The following is a 19,804-nucleotide window of genomic DNA, read 5'->3' on the forward strand; positions in this document are numbered from 1 at the left end:
GGGGCCGGCGGCTCCCCCGCGGTCCGGCCCCGCGCACATCCGGGCACCTCCCGCTTCCGCCGCGCGCCAGTTCCGCTTCCTGCGCGGCGGAGCCGGGACGGAGCCGGTGCCGCTGCCGGGGTGAGCGCCCGCTCCGCGCTGCCAGGGCGGGGGCGGATCGGCGGCCCCGCACAGCCCGGTGGGTGCGGTGGGGGCCGGGGGGAAGCCGGGCCGGGCCGGGCCGGGCCGGGCCGGGGGCCGGGGGCGGGCGGGTGTCGCGGCCGGGCCGGTAGCGGCTCCGCAGCCCCGCGGCCGCCGCAGCACCGAGCGGGCGCTCCCGGTCGGGCCGCGCCGCCGCCGGGGCAGCCTCGGCAGGGGAGGAGAGCCCCGCTGACACCGAGCAGCTGCCGGCCCCAAACCCCATCCACGCCTGTTACGGTGCTGTGCAAAGTGCGGCCCCGTGCGCTTTGGGGTGTTTTAGGGGGTTTGTGTTCGTGTTCCTTAATGGAACTTAAATACGTGGGTGCCTGTCTTCGGAATCGTCCGAGGAAAGTGATGTAGTGCTGCGGTTTTACAACAGAACTTGAATGCTTTCTCTGACCCGTGGCCTTCCAACCCGTCGGGTCCTGGTGGCCCAAGGGTCTCGTAAAGGCTTTGGAATTAAATTAACCAAAGCAAGCTGTATTAGCCTCAGTTCTGCACAGCTCCCAGCCCCGATGGTAGAACCCTTGGAAATCCCTGTGTCTTTTTCTGCTCCCAAACCAATTTCCCATTTTCCTTGATTCAGACCCCTGAGTGTTTTGGCAGAGAATAAAAGTGTCTTGTTTCCTATAGCATTTGTCATCACAAAGCTATAGATCTGTAAGGATTGAGGGTTGATCTTTTCGATTTAGCACTGGACAGAGACTGCAGAAGTTTTCTTACTGTTCTTGCCCTGTGCATGTCCTTGCAGAATGTTTTGAGGTGTATGGTACAGGTAAGGAAACAGGCAATAAACTTTTCTTTCTGACTTAGTCTAAGGATTATGGACAGGAATAATTTATGATAATGATACTGTGTATCGTCAGTGCTCTACACCATGCAGCCTTAGCCTCAGTAGAATTTTTTAGTGCTTAAAACACCCCTTTTTCATGAATCTTTATCACCGTGTCATACCAGGTCCCAATCTGATTTGACAATATTTGGGAAAAAGAATAAATTCATTTCCCAATGATATAAGTTTTCCATTTGTTTTCAGGGCTCTTAGAGACAATAGTGTGGAGGTGAGGCCTGTAGTGTCCTTAGCATGGAGGTTGTACCTAGACTAATTCTCATCTGCTCTGAGCTTGGTGGCTATGCCTGAGTAATTACAGCTTTGTTCCCCATAGCCTTTACTGTGTAAAAGAGAAATAATTTTTCTGAGAGTGGGTAACCTCTGAGAATACAAAGCTAGAGAGGAAGAAGGATGAGAGTTTTGGCTTCCGAGATTTTTTAGAATTGTCAGACCTTCATTTCTTGAAGGTTGATACCCCTAGATTTTTCACAGATCTGCTCTCTCTTTGAATATCAATCACTTGAGGACAACTTCACCATCAGTGGTGCAGAGACCTTCTCTGCATCTCCTGACTGTTTGTAGCAGCCTTTCCTTACGTTTCTAGCTCCTTGATTCTATCGCTAAGCCCTAACAGCCAGAAAACATGTTCTTCCTTTTGCATTAAGCCAAAAATCCTGTTTTTCTGCCGTGTTTAATGTGGGACTAAACTGTTAAATACAATTTGTATAAATGATGCTGTGTAAATTAAAGAGAGTATAATTATGGTTACTTTGTCAGCACTGAAATGAAAGTACAGTTCTTCGGGTATAATTGCATTGTGTGGGTGTGTGTTTTGGCTTTGTTTTCAAATTCCTGCTTTGATATTGCTACAGTGAGATGTGACCTGGGGTGTGCATTACTGCAGGTATTGCACAGTGGAAGGGATTAGAGAAATCCAGTGCCAAAAACAGACTGTTGGGCTCAGAACTATTTTTATGGGCTTATATATGTTAGGGATTTCATATTTGCTGTCCTGGTATTACATCTGTAAAGGCACCCATGGCTGGTTTGGTTGCATAAGTGTTGCAGAGGACATTTCTGAGCTTTGCAATGGCTTTTGTGGTGCTGCAGTGCTCTGCTCGAGTGAGCAGTGCACAGGCTGTACCTGCACAGAACACACAGCAGATGTGACTGTGACATTGCTAAAAACATCAAAGTGGAACTCAGAGCCCCAGTTTTAACACTGTTCTTTATCCCTTTGTTTCAGCACCTTCTCAACACATTTATCATCTGCTTAGGGGAAACAACAGCTCTTTGATGTCCAATATAATAAAGAACCAAGAATGCTTTAAGTAGATGTGGTTTGTCTTCTGAAAAGAGTAGTTCTCCTCTTTCTTCCTTACGTGATCTTTGTGTTTCCTTCCTGCAGCAGACTTGTCAGACAGTAATACTGAACATATGCTTCAAGGATGTCTCTCTCTCTCATAATAAAATGGGGTGGACAGGAGTACACGATAACCTCTCTGTCAGAAGAAGACACAGTGTTGGACCTGAAACAGTCTCTGAAAGGCCTTACTGGAGTGTTACCAGAGCGTCAGAAACTGCTTGGGCTTAAAATGAAGGGTAACTGTCCTTATTTACTGCTTGCTGAGGATGTTCCTGAGGAGTTTAAGGACAAACATCCCCTAATCCTAGGCAGGATGTGTGCACTAACAGGGCACCCACTTCCCAGTTATAGCTCTGGAATGAACATGAATACAGACACTTTGTACATCACTGGATATTTTTTGTTATTGATACATCTACCTGACACTGCCTTGTCCTGGTGGGGAGGAGAATTGGGGGGAAAAAAGTAAACTTCATGGGTTGAGATAAGAGGAGTTCAGTGACTGAAAGATAATAAAATATAATACTAATTATTATAATAATGGTATTGAAAAGAGGAGAAAGACATAAAACTCAAGAGAAACCAGTGCCACAGTCCAGTTGCTCACCACCCACTGACCAATGCCCTTCCTGTCCCTGAGCAGCAGTTGGTATCTCCCAGCCAATTCCCCCCCCGTTTATACACTGGGTGTGAGGTTCTGTGCTGTGGAATATCCCTTTGCCCAGTTCCTCCAGCTCCTTGTGCATCTGCTCACTGTCAGAGCTCAGGAAACTGAAAAGGCCTTGATTTAGAGTAAGCACTGCTTGGCACCAACTAAACCATTGGTGTGCCATCAACATTATTCTTGTACTAAATCCAAAACACAGCACTACACCAGTCAGCAAGAAGAAAATTAACTCAATCCCAGCCAAAACCAGGACACTCTATATAGAAGATGATGATAACACAGCTTGGCATAGCTGGTGTTTTGCAGGGAGCTTATTTCAATTAAGCATGGAATGTGTTGACATTTTTATAAAATCTCTACCCCAATTAAAAGAAAAATCTGCGTTACAGGCAAACCTGCAGATGATGATGTTAAGCTTGGAGCCCTCAAGTTGAAACCAAATACTAAGATAATGATGATGGGCACTCGTGAAGAGAGTTTGGTAAATAATTTAATTAAATTAATATTTGGTAAATAATTTAATTTAGCTTAAACAGGAAAAAATGCTTAGTGTCTCCTAATTGTGATTTTAAATTTTGAGTATTCCAGTCATCATTTAAAAAAAATGATAGTGCAATAGATTTCTGTTGGCATTTTTTTAGGTAAAGTAAACTTTGCTCCAGAACTTTCAGGGCAATGTACTCATGAAACATCCATGGTGTTCTGCACTTGAAGTACAAACCTATTATTGTGATACTCACTGGCTTTTAAAATCTGAACAATCATCAGTGTACTTCAGTAATTCTTCCCACTCGTAAAGTGAAACAAATTTGGTTAAATAGTATTCCTGCCCTGTAATGTGCAGTAACAGAAACTTGATATCCATCTTCATTTTCCCTCTGATCCTCATTACCTTCTATTATTTTTATTCCTCTAGGAAGATGTCCTTGGGCCACCTCCAGATAACGATGATGTGGTCAATGACTTTGATATTGAAGAGGAAGTTGTGGAAGTAGAAAATAGGTTAGGAGTTCAAGCTATTGGAACAGTTTGTTATTGACTTTAGAGTGTGCATTTTAATTAACTCTAACTTTTTGCACTGTTACATCAGGGAAGAAAATCTACTAAAAATTTCCCGTAGAGTTAAAGAATACAAAGTGGAAATTCTGAATCCTCCTAGAGAAGGGAAAAAGCTTCTGGTGCTAGATGTTGATTATACACTATTTGGTGAGTTTTTATGCAATTTGTGGGTTTTGTTTGTGTAAGAGCTTGATTTATTTACCGGATCAGGTTTCTTGATTTTTGCTTTGCTTTGTTGTACAACATAACTTCTGCTTTGTATGATTTTGTGGTCTTCTGCTCACATTTTAAGAAGTTGCATGTTGTTGATTTTAGTGCAGCAACTATTTAATTACTGCAAAAAGACATAAAAAAACCAGTAATTTAGTCTGCTGTCCTGATAGTCTTCACAACTTGTATCTTGACCATCAGAGTAGCAGGACAAGATACTGTAAAATAATTATCCCATTCTGTACCTTACTGACTCTACTTTTGGGGGGCGTGGGAGAACAGCTTCAAATTTTATTTACATATCATTACTAAACATTCACAAAAACATGTTTTACTTGAAAATTCTGTCAAGCTGGCTTTTTTTTTGAAAGCCAGAATTTTCCTTCTGACTTAACTTTCTGGTTTGTAGGTTTGCCATTGGCAGTATGACTGTGAGCAGTAAATAATAACCATCCCTTACACCTTTTCCTTAGCTTTGCTTTTTGATGACATTTGTTTCCAATCTGACATCAAAATTCAACCTATTTCTAAGTTTAAAATTTTTGTTGAGCAGTCTTCTGCTGGAAGGTTTTGCAGCAGTTTTGTAATTGGAACAGGGAATGTTTGCATCTCTGAAATGAGCTTGATATATGTTCACACAATTAGCTGGACTAGGTTGGAAGGAATCTGTTTCATATCTGGCCTGTTACAAATTTGCCAAGTGCACAGATGATTTGCTCTGACTCTTTAAAAGCATTCATACTCAGAGATTTCTTGATTTAATTATTGCTAAGCCTTCAAGTAGCTGTGAGACCAACAGATAAATATTCCTTCTGCTTTGTCTTTCCACCTTTAAAATGGGAATGGGAGTTTGATACCAAATCATTCATGATCTTAAAATGCTTCAGTGCTCCCCTCATGAAACTCTTTGAGTCTGGATAGAAAGGAAAATCAGACTGGACTTTAATAGCTAATATTTTAGTTTTACTTAATTATTAAGTTATTACTTAATACTGAATCGTTTATCTCTTATTCTTTTTAGACCACAGGTCATGTGCTGAAACTGGGGTAGAACTGATGAGGCCATACCTTCATGAATTCCTGACTTCTGCATATGAGGACTATGATATTGTAATTTGGTGTAAGTATTATACTCTGTGCCTAAGAATTTATTACAAATTGTCAACCAGAGCAGAGACTCCAGGTGGGAGGTTTTTATATTGCTTTTTAGTGTGAGTCACAAGATCTAAAACAATACAGAAATGTTTGGCTGTGATTCACACGTCTATTAGAGGTATTTTAGAAAAAGACCAATTCTTATGTGAAAAAGCACCACATATTGCTCACAAGAATGGGTCAGCATCACTTAATTGGGTGTTACTTTGTACAAAGAAGTGCTTGAAATAACAGAACTGTATAATCAACATTAGAACAGTGTTTGATAGTGATTTTACAAATAATCTCAATCTAGACAACACATAGTAAACTGCCAAATGAACCAAACTCTCCTGTCTGCAGGGGTAGCTGATCCTTTGCCTTTGCATTTCAGTTCAATTCCTGTCCAACAGCTGGAGAACAGACTTTAGCCAGTGCAGAGTTCAAGCCATATTAAAACTGTGTTACAAAATTTCATTTTCATAGTCTTGAAAAATATTTCTGTATAGTCTTAGATCACTAAGCAGTGTTGACACTTCATCCTTTCCAGATTTTGTGTATTCCTATCATTGCTTTCAGGAGGAAATCCTGCACAGGCAGTGAGGCTCCTCAAGCCAGGTGTATCCCACTCTTATGGTCTTGCAGGCTGTAGTTCAGTAGCAGCTGATCTAGAAAATGGTTTAAATATTTACAGTGCTTCATCTAGTTGTTCATTTGGAACATAAACTTTTTCCAAACAAAAACAGACTTCCATAAAGGAAGACTGTCTTTAAGGCTGTGGCCCTAAAGCTGCAACGAAGGTGGATCTTTCTAAAATTAAATTTTGTGCAAAAATTTTGCATATTAAGTGAACAAGTTCTTGACTTTTTTTTTTTTGCCTACCAATAACTTATTTTGATAAAGTGTTCTCTGTGTTTACTTCCTTTTATTTCAGCTGCTACTAATATGAAGTGGATTGAAGCCAAAATGAAAGTAAGTTGTTCTGGAAACAGGATTTGCTTCTGGTCTGGGTGACTCTTCATGCAGTTGGGCTCATGCTCAGCATTGTAGAGCAGGTTAGAAACAGGGGAGGTTGTATGAATGATAACCTGAGTTGTTTCAATTTCCATAGTCACTTGAAATTATCTTTATCACAAAACTAGATTAAATCTAATTTTAGAATTCCACACAAACCATCAGCAGGTGCTAAATTTAGCAGAACTAAACACAAGTCAGTACCTGCTGAAACTTGGATTCATCATGCAGCCCTGCACAGCTGCTTTCATCTAACCTCTAATTATGGAGCTTCAGTCTTTAAATGTGATTTTTTTAAAGAAATGGAGAGATGTGACATGCTGGAGTAGGTTATCAAGAGGAATCTATTTTCATATTTATCTTTACCTCTTGTAGCTGGGGTTTCTGTTGCTTCTGCCTTACTAAACATCCCATAAGAGCTCTTTCACTTTCTGGTTTCTTCCCTACTGGAATCAGGCAGGAAGCCAGTTTTGAACAGCTGACCTCGTGGTAAACATATTTACAGTCAGGCTTAGCTGTAAATCTAATAAGCTTACTAAGAACTGCTGTGTGTTTGTTTGGTGGGTTGGGGGTTTTTATGTTTATAAATCAAAAGTTATTTATATTCCAGGAAAAACCTTTCCAAATTTAAGCTTTTACTATCCACAATTTTTTCAGGGTTTCACAGAGCAAAGCACATTTTTCCAGTTTTCTCTTCCTCAAAATAATTAATTGCTACAAATTTTTGTAAACAAAAATGCCTCTCAGAAATGAGAATCTTTAATCAGAACTATGGAGTTAGTGGAAGTAAAATCAGTGCTGAGCCTTTCAAACATTGCATTCTTGTGGCAGTGTCACATGATTATATTAAGTTGTCACATTAGTGCTAGGACTCGGTCTTGTGGAAAACCACTGTTCAGAACTGGGCTCTTTCCCCTGCACTGGTCACCTTTCTGCATTTCCAGGTTGCTTTTCCAGCCCTCCTCCTGGATCCTGATCCATTGAGATTCCTGCCACTAGATGCCACTTTCTGTTTCTCCTTAAACCATTGGCATCAGGGGTGCTTCCCTCCAAGAGTTTCACTTTTGGTCAGGGAGCTGTGATTCCAGCAATAGTTGGCATTAAAGTTTCTGTTTTAAAGTATATAGCAAGAACAGCATTAAAAAGAAGGGAGTACCAGACAAACAAATGTTACCACCCTTTTATGCCTGAAATTCAAACATTCTAGAACAGCTGGTTCTGTCAGTGTAACAGGATACTGACCCAGGTAGGTAGAGCATTTCATTTGCAAGATTCCATTTGTAAATAAAAGTAAATCAGTCAAGTGTGGCTGGATAGTTGCAGGGGATCTGCTGCAGTGGGTATTTTCTCCCTGTTACACAGGTTTGCATATTGCTGCTATTTCACATACCAGAAATTGTCAGCAATATCTCTGTTGTACCATGTCAGCAGATTTTACTTTTCAGCTTTGGAAAGGATTTGAAATGGAAATTATGTTCCCTCATCTAGTCTTAGTTTTTTGTTTCTAAAAGGGTTGTTTTACTTAGGGTACTTCAGGAGTTACCAATTCTTAAAAGTGCAAATTGACACTACCATTGGTTGTCTTGGACACGTGCAGGAGGGAACAGTGACAGTGAGCTGTTCCTGGATGTTCCATCTTGGATTGGGCTGTGATTTGTGCAGATCTCTGTGAGGAACAAAGAGCAGCCAGAACACAATTGCTGCAAAGTTAAGCTGAGCTGTGTAGAACTTGAGAGAGGTTGTGCACAAAGGTATGAGCAAAACCTCTCTGTATTTTGCCTTTTCCACAAAGTTGCTTTGATTTTCTGCCAGCATCAGCTGTTAAGTTCCTGATACAAAACACTAAAAAGAAATCCCTATGTGTACTTTTATGATCCTCATTGTGTAGCAATTCTAAATTTCCCCAGGTATCTATTTATAGTGTGTTTCTGGTAAACCTCCACTGCTCACCCCGTGACAAACAATGTACTATAATTATGGTTCCAGTTGTTGAGCAGTAAAACTGTCATAATTAGAAGCTGTAATCATAAATCTTTGTGATGCAGGAGCTTGGGGTGAGTACCAATGCAAACTACAAGATAACTTTCATGCTGGACAGTGCTGCCATGATAACAGTGCACACTCCTCGGAGAGGACTAATAGATGTAAGTACCAATTTTTCTCCTAATCTTTTTCTGCATTCAGCTGGCATTTTATCACACCCCTTTAAAATATTCTACAAAAAAAAGAATTTGTTTGGGAGTTTTTATGCAAAAAAAACAAAACCAACCCTTCAAGAATCTTGGAACCACAGATATTTTTCTACTGAAAGTTTGTATTAATGTTTTGAGTGGTATATTTAGATGTCACAGCTTTCCAATCAAATAGTAGGTAACTGCTGCAAGAAAACCCAGTACCAACAGAAAGGTTTTCCTTAGTATTTATGTTGTATTATTTCACATCTTCCTTTGGTAAAGCCAAGCTACCTTCTAATGGTAAAGCAAAAGAATACAAGTGTTCTTTCAAGTTAGGACTCAGGTTCCTCTAGATGGCATTTTCATCTCCTGCATGTGATCTGATTTACCTTTATTATGTTATATTTGCAGGTGAAGCCTCTTGGTGTTATCTGGGGAAAGTTTTCAGAATATTACAGCAAAAAAAATACTATTATGTTTGATGATATTGGCCGAAACTTCCTGATGAACCCACAGAATGGACTCAAGGTAATGTGAACTGGAATTTTCATTTACTGCTACTTTTTACTGATACTTCAAGAAGTACTTTCTGTTTCTTTGCTGTAGCATAAAGACTGTTGTTAACTAACAAGGATGCATGTTTTGTTAAACCTTTTAATTTACAGTGCCATTTGTCTGGCTTAGTATTCCTTAGCAGTAGTATTAAATAAACCTTGTGTCATTATTAAGTGAGTGTTTAGGAGATTACCAAAATCAATGAAATTGTTATTTCTGCTTAAGTTATTCCTACAAGATATAATCAAGCTGGGCATTGCTTCCAGGCACCATTGTGATGTTCAGTCTCCAGAGTGGTCATATTCAAAAATAAGTCAAATAACAAGTGGCTGTAATTCATGATAGTATGACAGGATAATCACAAGTATTCTGTATGAGAAGTAATTAGTACCTTGAGCCATTTTGACTATAGAACAGCAAATATTTCATTTTATGCAACTATCAGCCAGTGTGTGCTCTGTTATTACTGCTGGCTCTGAGTAAGAAGAGTGGAACTTAAATTTCTGCATACATGTGATGGTAGAGCAGTGTTGTGCTAAAACAACTTGCATAAATCTCTCTAAAAAAAAAAATGTTTTCAAATGCAGAAGTTCAAGATGTTGTCTCTTTGAAAATATCCATGGTGTAAAGAGCAGTTGATGAGATCTAACAAGATGATCTTAACTGGAAGGAGAATCGGGAATAGCAAAGATCTTGGTGGGAGGGGATTATCCAGAGAGGTCCCTCTAGCTCAGATTGGAAAGATGTTTGTCAAAGTGTTAACAGCTGTAGACAAGAGCATTGAGTCACTAAAACAAGGCCCAGGTATAATGTATGTCCAAGCTTAAAGCAGTTGTCAGATCAGCTTTGCTTCTGAAACCTCTTTGCATCAGCTCTGGTTGCAGTCAAAGGCTTTTTGCTGAAAAAAAGCATCTGGTTCCAGTGATGCCACACAACTCAGAATGCTGAGCTGAAAACCCTTCCTGCAAAAATCTCTGTGAAATCACATTAGAAAATGTGCCAGTCCATTCCAGATCGTTTTATCAGTCTGTCTTGGAGGAGAAGGCTTGAAGAAGTACAAGAGAAAATAATTTTTTTTCTGTTTGGTGTAAGCTAAAAACCCCTCAGTCCATGGGGCAAATTGTATCTGACCACTACTGGAAAAGTTTCCTTCCTCTTACCTGTGAAAAGTTATAGCTTGTCGTAGTACTGAAAATATATTTTAGTCAGGTGGGAAATTATAGAGAATCTAAAGTATTTTTTTCTTTCTTTGAGCAAATGGTTATACCATGTTTATTTCTTTTGTATAGATAAGGCCTTTTATGAAAGCACATTTAAATCGGGATAAAGACAAGGAGCTTCTAAAGCTCACCCAATACCTCAAAGAAATAGCAAAATTAGATGACTTTTTGGAGCTGAATCACAAACATTGGGAAAGGTAAGAACAAAGTCAAAATTCTTGCTTCCTTCTGTCCCTGACCTCTGTTTTGTTTGAGGTTGTCTCTGCAAACATCAGAAACAACAGAACTGATTAACTTTGTAACTTGGAGTTACAAAGGTCCTTAAGTTTGAGGAGAATTTTAATAGGGCTGTAGTGTTGGGGCAGCTTCCCCAAAATGATAAGATTTTGTCAGAATGCATCTGTTTCCCTACTTCTCCAATATTCAGCATTGCAAATCATGCATCCTAAAAGGAAAATAATTTTGAAGGAACATGGTCCCTGGGAACCTCTTTCTTTCCACCCCAGCCAATTTAGACTGTGGATTCAGATCCCAAATCATTTGTTTTAAGGTAGCTTTCCTAGGAGTTACTTGAAAGCTTTATGGTGTTAGTGTAGTTCTCATGCACCATCCAGGTTGGGTGGTATTGCAGGATTCATCAGCTCCAAGTTACTGTCTTATGAATGAGAGTTTTCCAGGTGCTCAGGGCACCAGTTAGCACCCTAATTCTTCCTAGGAAGTTATTAACTGAAGGGCTTGAGCAAAATTACTCTTGGTTTTGTTCAGCAGCCAGAGGCTTCAATGCATGTGAAAAAAAAAAAACTCTTGGAAAACCACTGCTTCAACGTTTAAAAAAAGGAGCCTTACAGGCTTGATACAATTTCTCTTTCCTGATTAGAACAGAAAGTGAAATGTTAAACCTTAAAAGCAGTGAAATTCACTGGATATTTCACAGTCAGTGAAATTGGTTGGATTCTTTCTCCTAAAGCATTTGCAGAGCCTTCACTGTCACACCACAGAGGCAGATTGCTCCAGCTCTGGTGCTAAGAGAGATGTGAGATCAGAATACAAGAGCAGTTCAGAGTCACTCAGATTCTCCAGAGAAGCCTCTGGAGCGCTGTTCTTTTCAGGTTATGCTGGATCAGTTCATTAAAGTCCTGAATTTATTTGAAGGAGTGCCATTACTAATGGGTCTTTTTATCTTAAAGGATATAAAAGCCACTTCTCCAAATGATGTAATTTTCCATCCTCTTGGAATGAGACAGGTTTCCATTTCCTTCCTCCCTTTTGTTTAAAAAGCCTGATAGAGTCTAACTAAAACATGACTTTGAATTACCGTGAGATAACCTATCATGGAATTGAAAGGTGTTGAAATCAAGGAAAAATCATAAGTGGTATTGATTGCATTTCTAATTTTTGGTTATCGGTAGGAGGATTGATGATGAGAAAAGAAAGCAGAGTCTTACTTTGATCTTAAGATCCCAGGTATATTTGTGGCCACCTCATACTTGGTCAAAAACTCTACTTTTGTTTCTTTCAGGTATCTTTCAAAGAAGCAAGGACAATAACACTAATAAAACTGTGTGGCACTGAATTGAAGGGAACATCACTAAGATCTTTGGACTTTTCCTTGCTTTTGTGCTAGAGTATAATAGTGCTGGACACTGGACCCAATGCCAGAACGACTGCTAAACTTGGTCTTCCAGTTGGTTGGTTGTGGGTTTTTTAAAAGATCACAGCAATAAGCTCAAAGTGGGAGAAACAAGTCAGTTGCTTTTTCTTGCATTCAGTTCTGGTGTTACTTCTCAAAATACTTTCCTCTCCTTTGCTGCTGAGGTACAACCATAACCATCAAAGACCAAAACCATTCTGAGACTAGAAAAAAAATATTTAGACCAAAAAAGTTGATTGAAAAGCCAACCTTGGCAGTGTATGAACTGTGTAAGTCCTCTATTCCCTTCATCTTTAGAAACAGTCTCCCTCTCCCATTCCAGTATTTAAGTCTATAAATTACAAGTTGTCTAAGTTTGGTATGTATTAGTATGTCAGTGTTTCTCTGTGCAAGACAGTAAAATGGGAAAGTACCACCTCTGTGGCCAGTTTACCCCAGTGTGAACTTGTACTATAAAGCAGTGTTTACTGAAAAACAGAAGATTGAAGTTTGAAGGAGAGAAACCCACTGTTACTTGGTCAGTGAGAAGCAGTCTGCCTGAAAAATCCCCATATGTCAGGCAAAGGGTTTAAACCTCAGATGGGAAAGTCACATTCCTAACAAAGCATGAACAAAACCCTTGTTCTCTTCTAGCTAAATCTTGTCAAAGTGCAAACACTGTGTTTAAATACAATATTCAGCCATACTGTTCTTAAAATATCATTTATTTGCGCTGCTTATGCCTGCACTATAGAAGTGTGATGTGACTGCTGTTTGGCATTTCCAACACTTGTGCATTATGCAGTTCATGGATTTGAAAGAAGACTGACCCTTTCAAATAAAAAAAATGGTATATATTGTTCTTAAGGAACTATAGCAGTTGTGTAAATAATAAATACCTTTTTCATATTTTGTGTCCTGTGCTGCCTTCAATATTTAGCTTGCATAACAGAGGAACCATCGATAATATTAATTTGGGGGTGGGGATGGAGGATTTGTTTGGATGCCAGAGCCACAGGGTTTGTGCCAGGAGTTGAGTAAGAGCCTGGTGGGTGCCTCTGTGGATTAGGGAAGTGGTGCAGCACCAGGCTGGCCAGGAAAGGAGCCCTGACAGCACATGTCAGGCTGTCAGGACAGCAGGCACAAATGAGCTGCTGGGACGAGCACACCGGGCTCCGGCTCAGCGACCTGTCAGAAAATATCCAGGTCCTTGTGCGGGGCTCTGTGTGCTTTAGTGCCAACCCTAGCTACCTTTGAAATGAGCAAACCAGAAACCTGACACATGAAAGTGGTGGTTTAGGTAAATATGGAGGGTGGAGGGCTGCAGTTTTGTCTCCTGGAGCTGATTTCTGATGGAAGAGGTGCCCAACCGCTGTACAGACAGCACAGAGAGAATCCCTGAGCTTACAGCAGTGATCCTTTCCTGGAAAAGCTGCAGCAGCAGAGATCGTGGAATGTAGGACTGGTGTGTGTGCACTGGAACTCGTTGACTTTCAACAGTGGAAAGAAGTCAAGGCATTGCAATTAAATCAGCTGTGGAGTTTGTGCTGCTGGGCAGAGAGAGAAAACCAAATCAAGGGAATGTATTTAAACATGTGCCTGTATTTTTTTCTCAAAGTTGGCCTACAAACAAGGTTACAGTGAATGAGCAATACTCATTTCTTTTGCTTTACACAAGGAAAGTTTAAAAAAATCAATCTTGATTTTATTTCAGTGACATGGTGGTTTTGTCCCAGAATTTGAGAGTATTCACTGATGTGAAGGAGATGTGCACTCCGCTTTCAAATATTTTACAAGCTGAGCTGCAATATGTGAGTGTGATCTCAATGTGATGGTAACACAGAGCTGTTGCTTACAAGTTGTTAATGTCTTTTATGACTAATATCATTTCCCTTACTGTACATTTTCTATTTGAAGACTAGTCTGGCAGATTGATTTGGTTAGGTTCTAAAAATGCTGCTGGGATTTACTTGGCTGGGAATTTTTAAATCATGAAGCTGTGGGTAAGGCAAGCACAAGCCTGGTGTTCAAATGACTAGAAGAATTGGGTCACTAATGGGAGAGTAGGTTAAAAATGATGAAAGCAGCAGGAAGAAATCTGGATTTTGTTACCGTGGTTGGTTGTGGAGGCAGGTGGCATCAGCACCTTCCTAGAAAAGTCCACAGGGAGAAGCTAAAGGGAACAGCACTAAAGGGAATAGGAAGGCCTAATAGTCTGCAGGAAAAGAACTAGAGGTGCTCAGGAAGATGGGAGTGGGTCACACAGAGCAGCTCCTCACTGCACTACAGGGCTGCTCTGGGCTGTACCTCCAATGTGACTGTGCCAAGCTGTCACCGTAACTGCAAGGATAAATGGGTAATTTTCTCCTTAGCCCCACAACAATGCGTTCATTGCTCATAAATGCAGAGGAAAACACCTGTGCTGATTTTTTGTTTCTCCAATAGGAAAGGCACTTTTGACCTACTTTATTTCCAAAATGTAGTTTAGCCTGGAGAATAACTATGGACAGCAAAGTTTAAAGGTTTATTCCCTGCTAACATTTACTTTCCTTTTAGATTATATTGAGGTGCCTGAGAAGTATTTGATTAATGGCTTTCACTATCTCTATTAAAAGAAACAGTATTAAAATATAATTAAAGAGGGTGAGTGTACAGCTTAATTACAGGGCTCATAATTTACCATTCTGCAGAACTCTGGAGAAGCATTAAATGAAGTCTGAACTATTCCAAATATTTTCATGTGTCAGAGACTGTCTCAGGCTCCCAGTACATGTCAAATATTTTGTATGTTGTTCTGTCTGATTATTCAGACCAGAAGAGACAGTCCATTTCAAAATGAAGTTATTTCAGTATGCCCTGGATATCTGACAACTCCAATGCCTCACTGTGGAATGAATGCTCATCACTGGAGGTACATGGAGTGACAAATGAAGCCAGGAACTGAACTGCAAATTCAGCCCCACAAATCCTGCTGCATGACTGTGAAATCTAGAGCTAGTTGCCAATTTTTATTCCTGACTTCACATTCAACTGACAGCAAGTGGATGCCAAAGGGTTTAAGACAATTTTCCACTCAGGAGGTATTTAAGACTGATGTGAGAAGTGCTGAATACTTGCTCCCAGTAAGACAAAGGTCAGGTAAAAACAGTATTTCAGAGGGTAAAGAAAGTGCACAGTTTTCCTGATTCATTAAAGCTGCTTAAAACAAGAAATGCTGGATGAAGAGACAGAATCCTTGGACATTTCACTGTTGTCACTAGTGGATATTAGTAACTGCTGCCCAGTGAAGGGTGCCTGATGAAGTGCTTTGGCTGAGGGGGATTCACAGAGAAAAAATTCAGCGAAAAGAAATGTTGAGGAAGAGAATAACAAGAATGGATGATAAAAGTACTGCTCTATCCTGGAGAAGACAAGGGCTATCGTGCAGGCATTGCAAGATTCTTGTGTGAGCAATATTGGCAATATCTTGTTACCAGGGAGTGTTGCTGACATCTGTGCTTTGAATGGGCTCTGCACCAGCAAGGACAAGGTTTAGAAACAAGTAGCCCCAAATATTCAACAAGAATTGCCTCATGATGGCAGGTGAGCAGCTCTGGTTAGGTTTTCCTAAAAATGCTGAAAACCAGCTCTGAGGGCTCACACTGCCAAGTTTGACTCTCCTGGCTTTATCTGCTGCATGACACCACGTTAGACCTGTTCTTCCCACCCATCTCTATCATCTCTCATTATCCTTTAGATCACTGGTAATCACACGAGGCCTCAACCTCATTCATGTATCAGCCCTTTTTTATAATAGAGAACTTCAAAATGAACTATTTAGACACTGATGAACTTTCTCACACAGCCCTGAGCTTCATTATTTATGCTTATTTAGGAAGTTTGCTCATCTCTGGATCTCCTTTAATGCTGCTTTGAGTACTTGGGTGCTCATTTAGTTCTCAGGAGTCCGTGCAGAGCTTGGCCTGTGTCCTTGCCACACACAGTCACATACAATGCCATGCCATTAATTTCGTGTCTCTCCTGGTAAAGAGTATTCCCACCAATTCATTTTCTGTTAAGAATGGGTACAAGTCAAAGGGAGCTTGTTCTCAAATTGCATAATGCTCAGAGCACTATTGCTGGGGTGCTGGGCATAGTAAAAAGTGCATCATTAACACCCCTTGAAAGTTTTTGTTGTGTTTCTTTTTGGTTTTCGTCTTTAAATTGCCTAGTTGGAATTGCACACCCACACTGCTCACACTCCACCATTTGTCAAGGTGTTTATACATCAGAAAAGAGCAGCTTTTATCATTTATCACTGCAGGGGCCAGGTTTGGCTGCAGCTCCTGCATGGAAGGGGACTGGGTGACCTGGAGCAGAGCCTGCATGGTCATTGCTGCTGAGTGATGTCCCCTCCTCCCCCTGCAACACCCCAGAATACTTCGACCTTGGTCTTTTGAAACACTAAGATTGCATCAGATTTTTAGTAGTAAGTAACTGTGGTGCTAAAGAGTTTGGTATTCAACAGTGGGAGCCTTTCCCTCACAATTTGTGCTGCTCTTGAGAGGAAAGCAAGTCAAACTCAGGTCAAGGGCATCAAAAGTCACAGTTCACTATAAATTCCTGAGTCAATTCTCTCAACCTTCAGATCTGACTGGGCTTTTCATCTCCAGCCTGTTCTAGTTGCTGCAAGATCAACCCCTGGATTTTGAGTTGAATCTGTCACACTCCTTCCATAGCACAGGGTGCAGGGCCAGACAGCTGGGCATGAATGATGGTCCACAAGCTGGTCAATAAACTTGTTAAAATTGTTTCACATTGGATGAAAATGTTCACAGATGAATAAAAGAAATGGGCGTCAGTGCTGAGCTGGTTCAACAGTTCTGCTTCTGAGCATGTTCTTACAGTAAAACTGTGAGTAAAAACCTCCTTGCCAGCTTTACTGTTTACAATGCTCTATAATTTTTTCCCCTCACTTTTTAAAAGTTTCTTGCTGTGTGCGTGTTGTATCTTTCAATCTCTGTTTCATTGAGCCCAGTGGGCTCCTGCTCCATGGCAGGCACTGTGCTATGGCACAGGAGTGACTCAGGGGCTGGAGCTTTATACATCACTGATCAGCTTCAAGCCAAGAGCTCCACTGCTGAACACCAACTTTAGCCCTCAGGTTAAAGTTTCAGGCTTCCCCCCCCCACCCAGTTTGAGTCACACTCAAAAAAACAAATGGTGGCACAGTAAGAATATTGTAAATTTAACAAATTCTAGTAAAACTTTCCGAGACACCCTGGTTCCTAAGGCAAAATGAGGTGGTTTTAGAATTGTATTTTGCAAAACTCATGATTGTTTATCTGATTTTCTATATTCAGTTCACATTTAATGACATACAGGGGTGTGTGTAATATTTGTGAGCAGTGAAAGCTGCATCAGTTTAGTGGGGAAACACAAGCAGAATTTTAAGCAGACACTTTAACTGCAATTGATGCACTTTTGGGTCCCTCTGGTGTCCTAATGATGGATATTTCTTGAATCAGGACCAAAATGAGCACATTTTTGGAAAAGTTGAGTGTATTAAACTGCCTCAAAGATGAAAATGATAAAGTGATGTGGGATTTTTTTTTAAATTTGATTAATCCCTTACAGATGTGACTAGACATAACAGGTATGCTGCAAAATCTTTTTCTAGAACAAATGGTACTAAATTGAAACCAAAATTATTTGTGTCTAACACTTGAAGGAAATTCTGAGCTTCAGATACAGAGGGTTTGTAACTACACCTAGGCAATATCCCCATTCCCACAGATAGTAAATTAGCTGAGATAAACACATTCAGAAGCTGTTAAGCTTCTTTGGTTTGGATTTAGTGAGTAGCTGCCACTGGAAGAAAGCAGGCAAATAATTGAAATTTCTGACTTCTTTAAACAGAACCAAAATACTGCGTTTTAAGTGTACATTTCCACTTCCAAAAAATTTAGGTAGATATAGTTCAGAAACTGGTAAATTGCGTAACATTCAGTTTTATGGAGTTGAGATGACAGTGTTGTCACTGATGAGTTCATAGCTTGTATTTCACTCAGGCCAGCAACCCCTGACCAAATTTATGACAGCTTGCCTGGTTTTAAACTGAGAGATGCTACAAAATAGGTGTCTAATTAAACTTAGATCACTGATGCAGAGATATTAATTGCCCTCTGATTCTTGGAAAGGTGTGTTAGGAGCCCCACAGCTCCCTGCTGGTCCAGGAGCCTCAGCTGGGTGCTGGGATGAAGGATAAGGGTGAATTAGAGAGAAATGCCTGCCTGCATCTCTGCTGGCCCTGCAGTTAACCCAGCACTTCACTCTAAGAGGTTATGGGCAGCCAGCAAGAGGAAAACCCCAAGATTAGCACTAAATCTTGTGAGATTAGCATATAAAATCCCTTAATGGAAATGTAGGCACCATAGATAATTACAGACCCACTGACTCAGTCAAGTACAGGGCACAATTCCAAGAAGTGGGGAAGGAAAGTAAGTCAGTATTTTCTCCAGAGAAACTTGAATCAAGCCAGAGAGCAGTAACAACAATTACCAAGCTGTCAGACTATTCAGGCAGTAAGGAGGGCAAATGGAGACTCAAGGGCAGAGTTTCCAACACTGGTCCACCTTTCACAAGAATCAGATGAATTTTACACCCCCTCCCTGCATTTCCTTTCCAGAAGGGTGAGCAGAAGCCTCAGGACAGGCATGGGACAAGCACTGTTCTAAAGTCTGGAAGGAAACCAGACAGGAGCTTTTCAGTTCAAGCTCCTGCCAGAACCAATTTGGAGGTGACAGCTGGATTGCAGCAGCTTTACAGGGGCAGGAGACAGCACGGAGTGACCTGATGTCACCTGGCAGGGACAGCAGGGGCAGGCTGCTCCTGCAGCCTGACAAGGATCCAGCAGCAGCTGTGCTCACCCAAACCATTCCTCAGCCCCTGGATCAGTGCTGTGCCCCTATTCCCAAGTCACAGTGAAACACGGGTACAACAGGATTTTCTCAGGACAGCACAGATCTGCCCCAAAAGCCATAGGGCAAGGCCGGAGGGGAATCTGCAGGTCCTGCCCTCCTGCCTGCCCCCAGCCCCTGGCTGGGCTGAGAGCTGCACACCCACATTCATGTCCCACAGCAGAGTGCCCTGCACACCCTGCTCCCCACAGCCACCACCTCTGCTTCCATCCCCACACCTGGTGTCAGGGACCACCTATTGCTGGAGAAAAGCTGCAGCTACACAACCACTCAGGCTGATCTTAAGGAAAGCTTTTGCTCATTTTGATTCCCAGGCTCAGTGCTGAGCGCGCTCACCTTGGCCAACCCACAACACAGAAAATTCAAGAAGCCCCTTTGGGGTCAGAAGTGCTCCTGAGGGCATAAAGAGCCTCCCACTGCCCCAAGAGCCCAGTTTTCCTGCTTGCTGGCACAGCTTGACCATAAGGCTGCTCCTTTACCCCAGACATCCTCCCACTGACCCCTTACCAGTCCCTGAACCACACATTCTCTCATTTTAAACATGAATCTCCACAGGGAAAGAGTGGCTCTCATATTTCCATCACCTTGCCAGCATCCACAAAGCAACAAAGCCATGGCACAGCCGGGAAGCTCAAGTGCTTTTCTCTTCATTCTCACAGACAAAGCACCACCAGCCAAGAACTGTCCATTTGCTAAGGGCAGGGGTTAAGGCTCATCTCTAATTACACCTTGTCCTCCCTCCTGTCCCAACAGCATGGAGCTGCTTTTGAGGAGGGGTGAGGTTTGACTAGTCCAAGCTGAGTG

The 19,804-nt window shown here is 41.3% G+C and overlaps 1 protein-coding gene across 1 annotated transcript; it reads left to right on the plus strand.

The window, feature by feature from the left end:
* Window positions 1-85: 85 nt before the first annotated feature.
* Window positions 86-12,950, plus strand: UBLCP1 (ubiquitin like domain containing CTD phosphatase 1). The gene is made up of 11 exons (XM_062501939.1): window positions 86-178; window positions 2,421-2,614; window positions 3,435-3,526; window positions 3,962-4,047; window positions 4,136-4,251; window positions 5,336-5,434; window positions 6,383-6,420; window positions 8,508-8,606; window positions 9,048-9,164; window positions 10,481-10,608; window positions 11,931-12,950. Exons 2-11 carry the CDS (start codon window positions 2,461-2,463, stop codon window positions 11,956-11,958), a joined length of 957 nt encoding a protein of 318 aa, XP_062357923.1. The 5' UTR covers window positions 86-178; window positions 2,421-2,460; the 3' UTR covers window positions 11,959-12,950.
* Window positions 12,951-19,804: the final 6,854 nt, after the last annotated feature.

This window comes from Cinclus cinclus, chromosome 14, assembly GCF_963662255.1.
Source record: "Cinclus cinclus chromosome 14, bCinCin1.1, whole genome shotgun sequence".
Lineage (NCBI taxonomy): Eukaryota > Metazoa > Chordata > Aves > Passeriformes > Cinclidae > Cinclus > Cinclus cinclus.

Excerpts from the sequence above, each read along its gene's own strand:
- UBLCP1 (XM_062501939.1), top strand. The coding sequence starts at position 2,461 with ATGTCTCTCTCTCTCATAATAAAATGGGGTGGACAGGAGTACACGATA. Across the intron at positions 4,252-5,335 it reads TGTTGATTATACACTATTTG|ACCACAGGTCATGTGCTGAA; the intron begins GTGAGTTTTTAT and ends TATTCTTTTTAG. Across the intron at positions 5,435-6,382 it reads CTATGATATTGTAATTTGGT|CTGCTACTAATATGAAGTGG; the intron begins GTAAGTATTATA and ends CTTTTATTTCAG.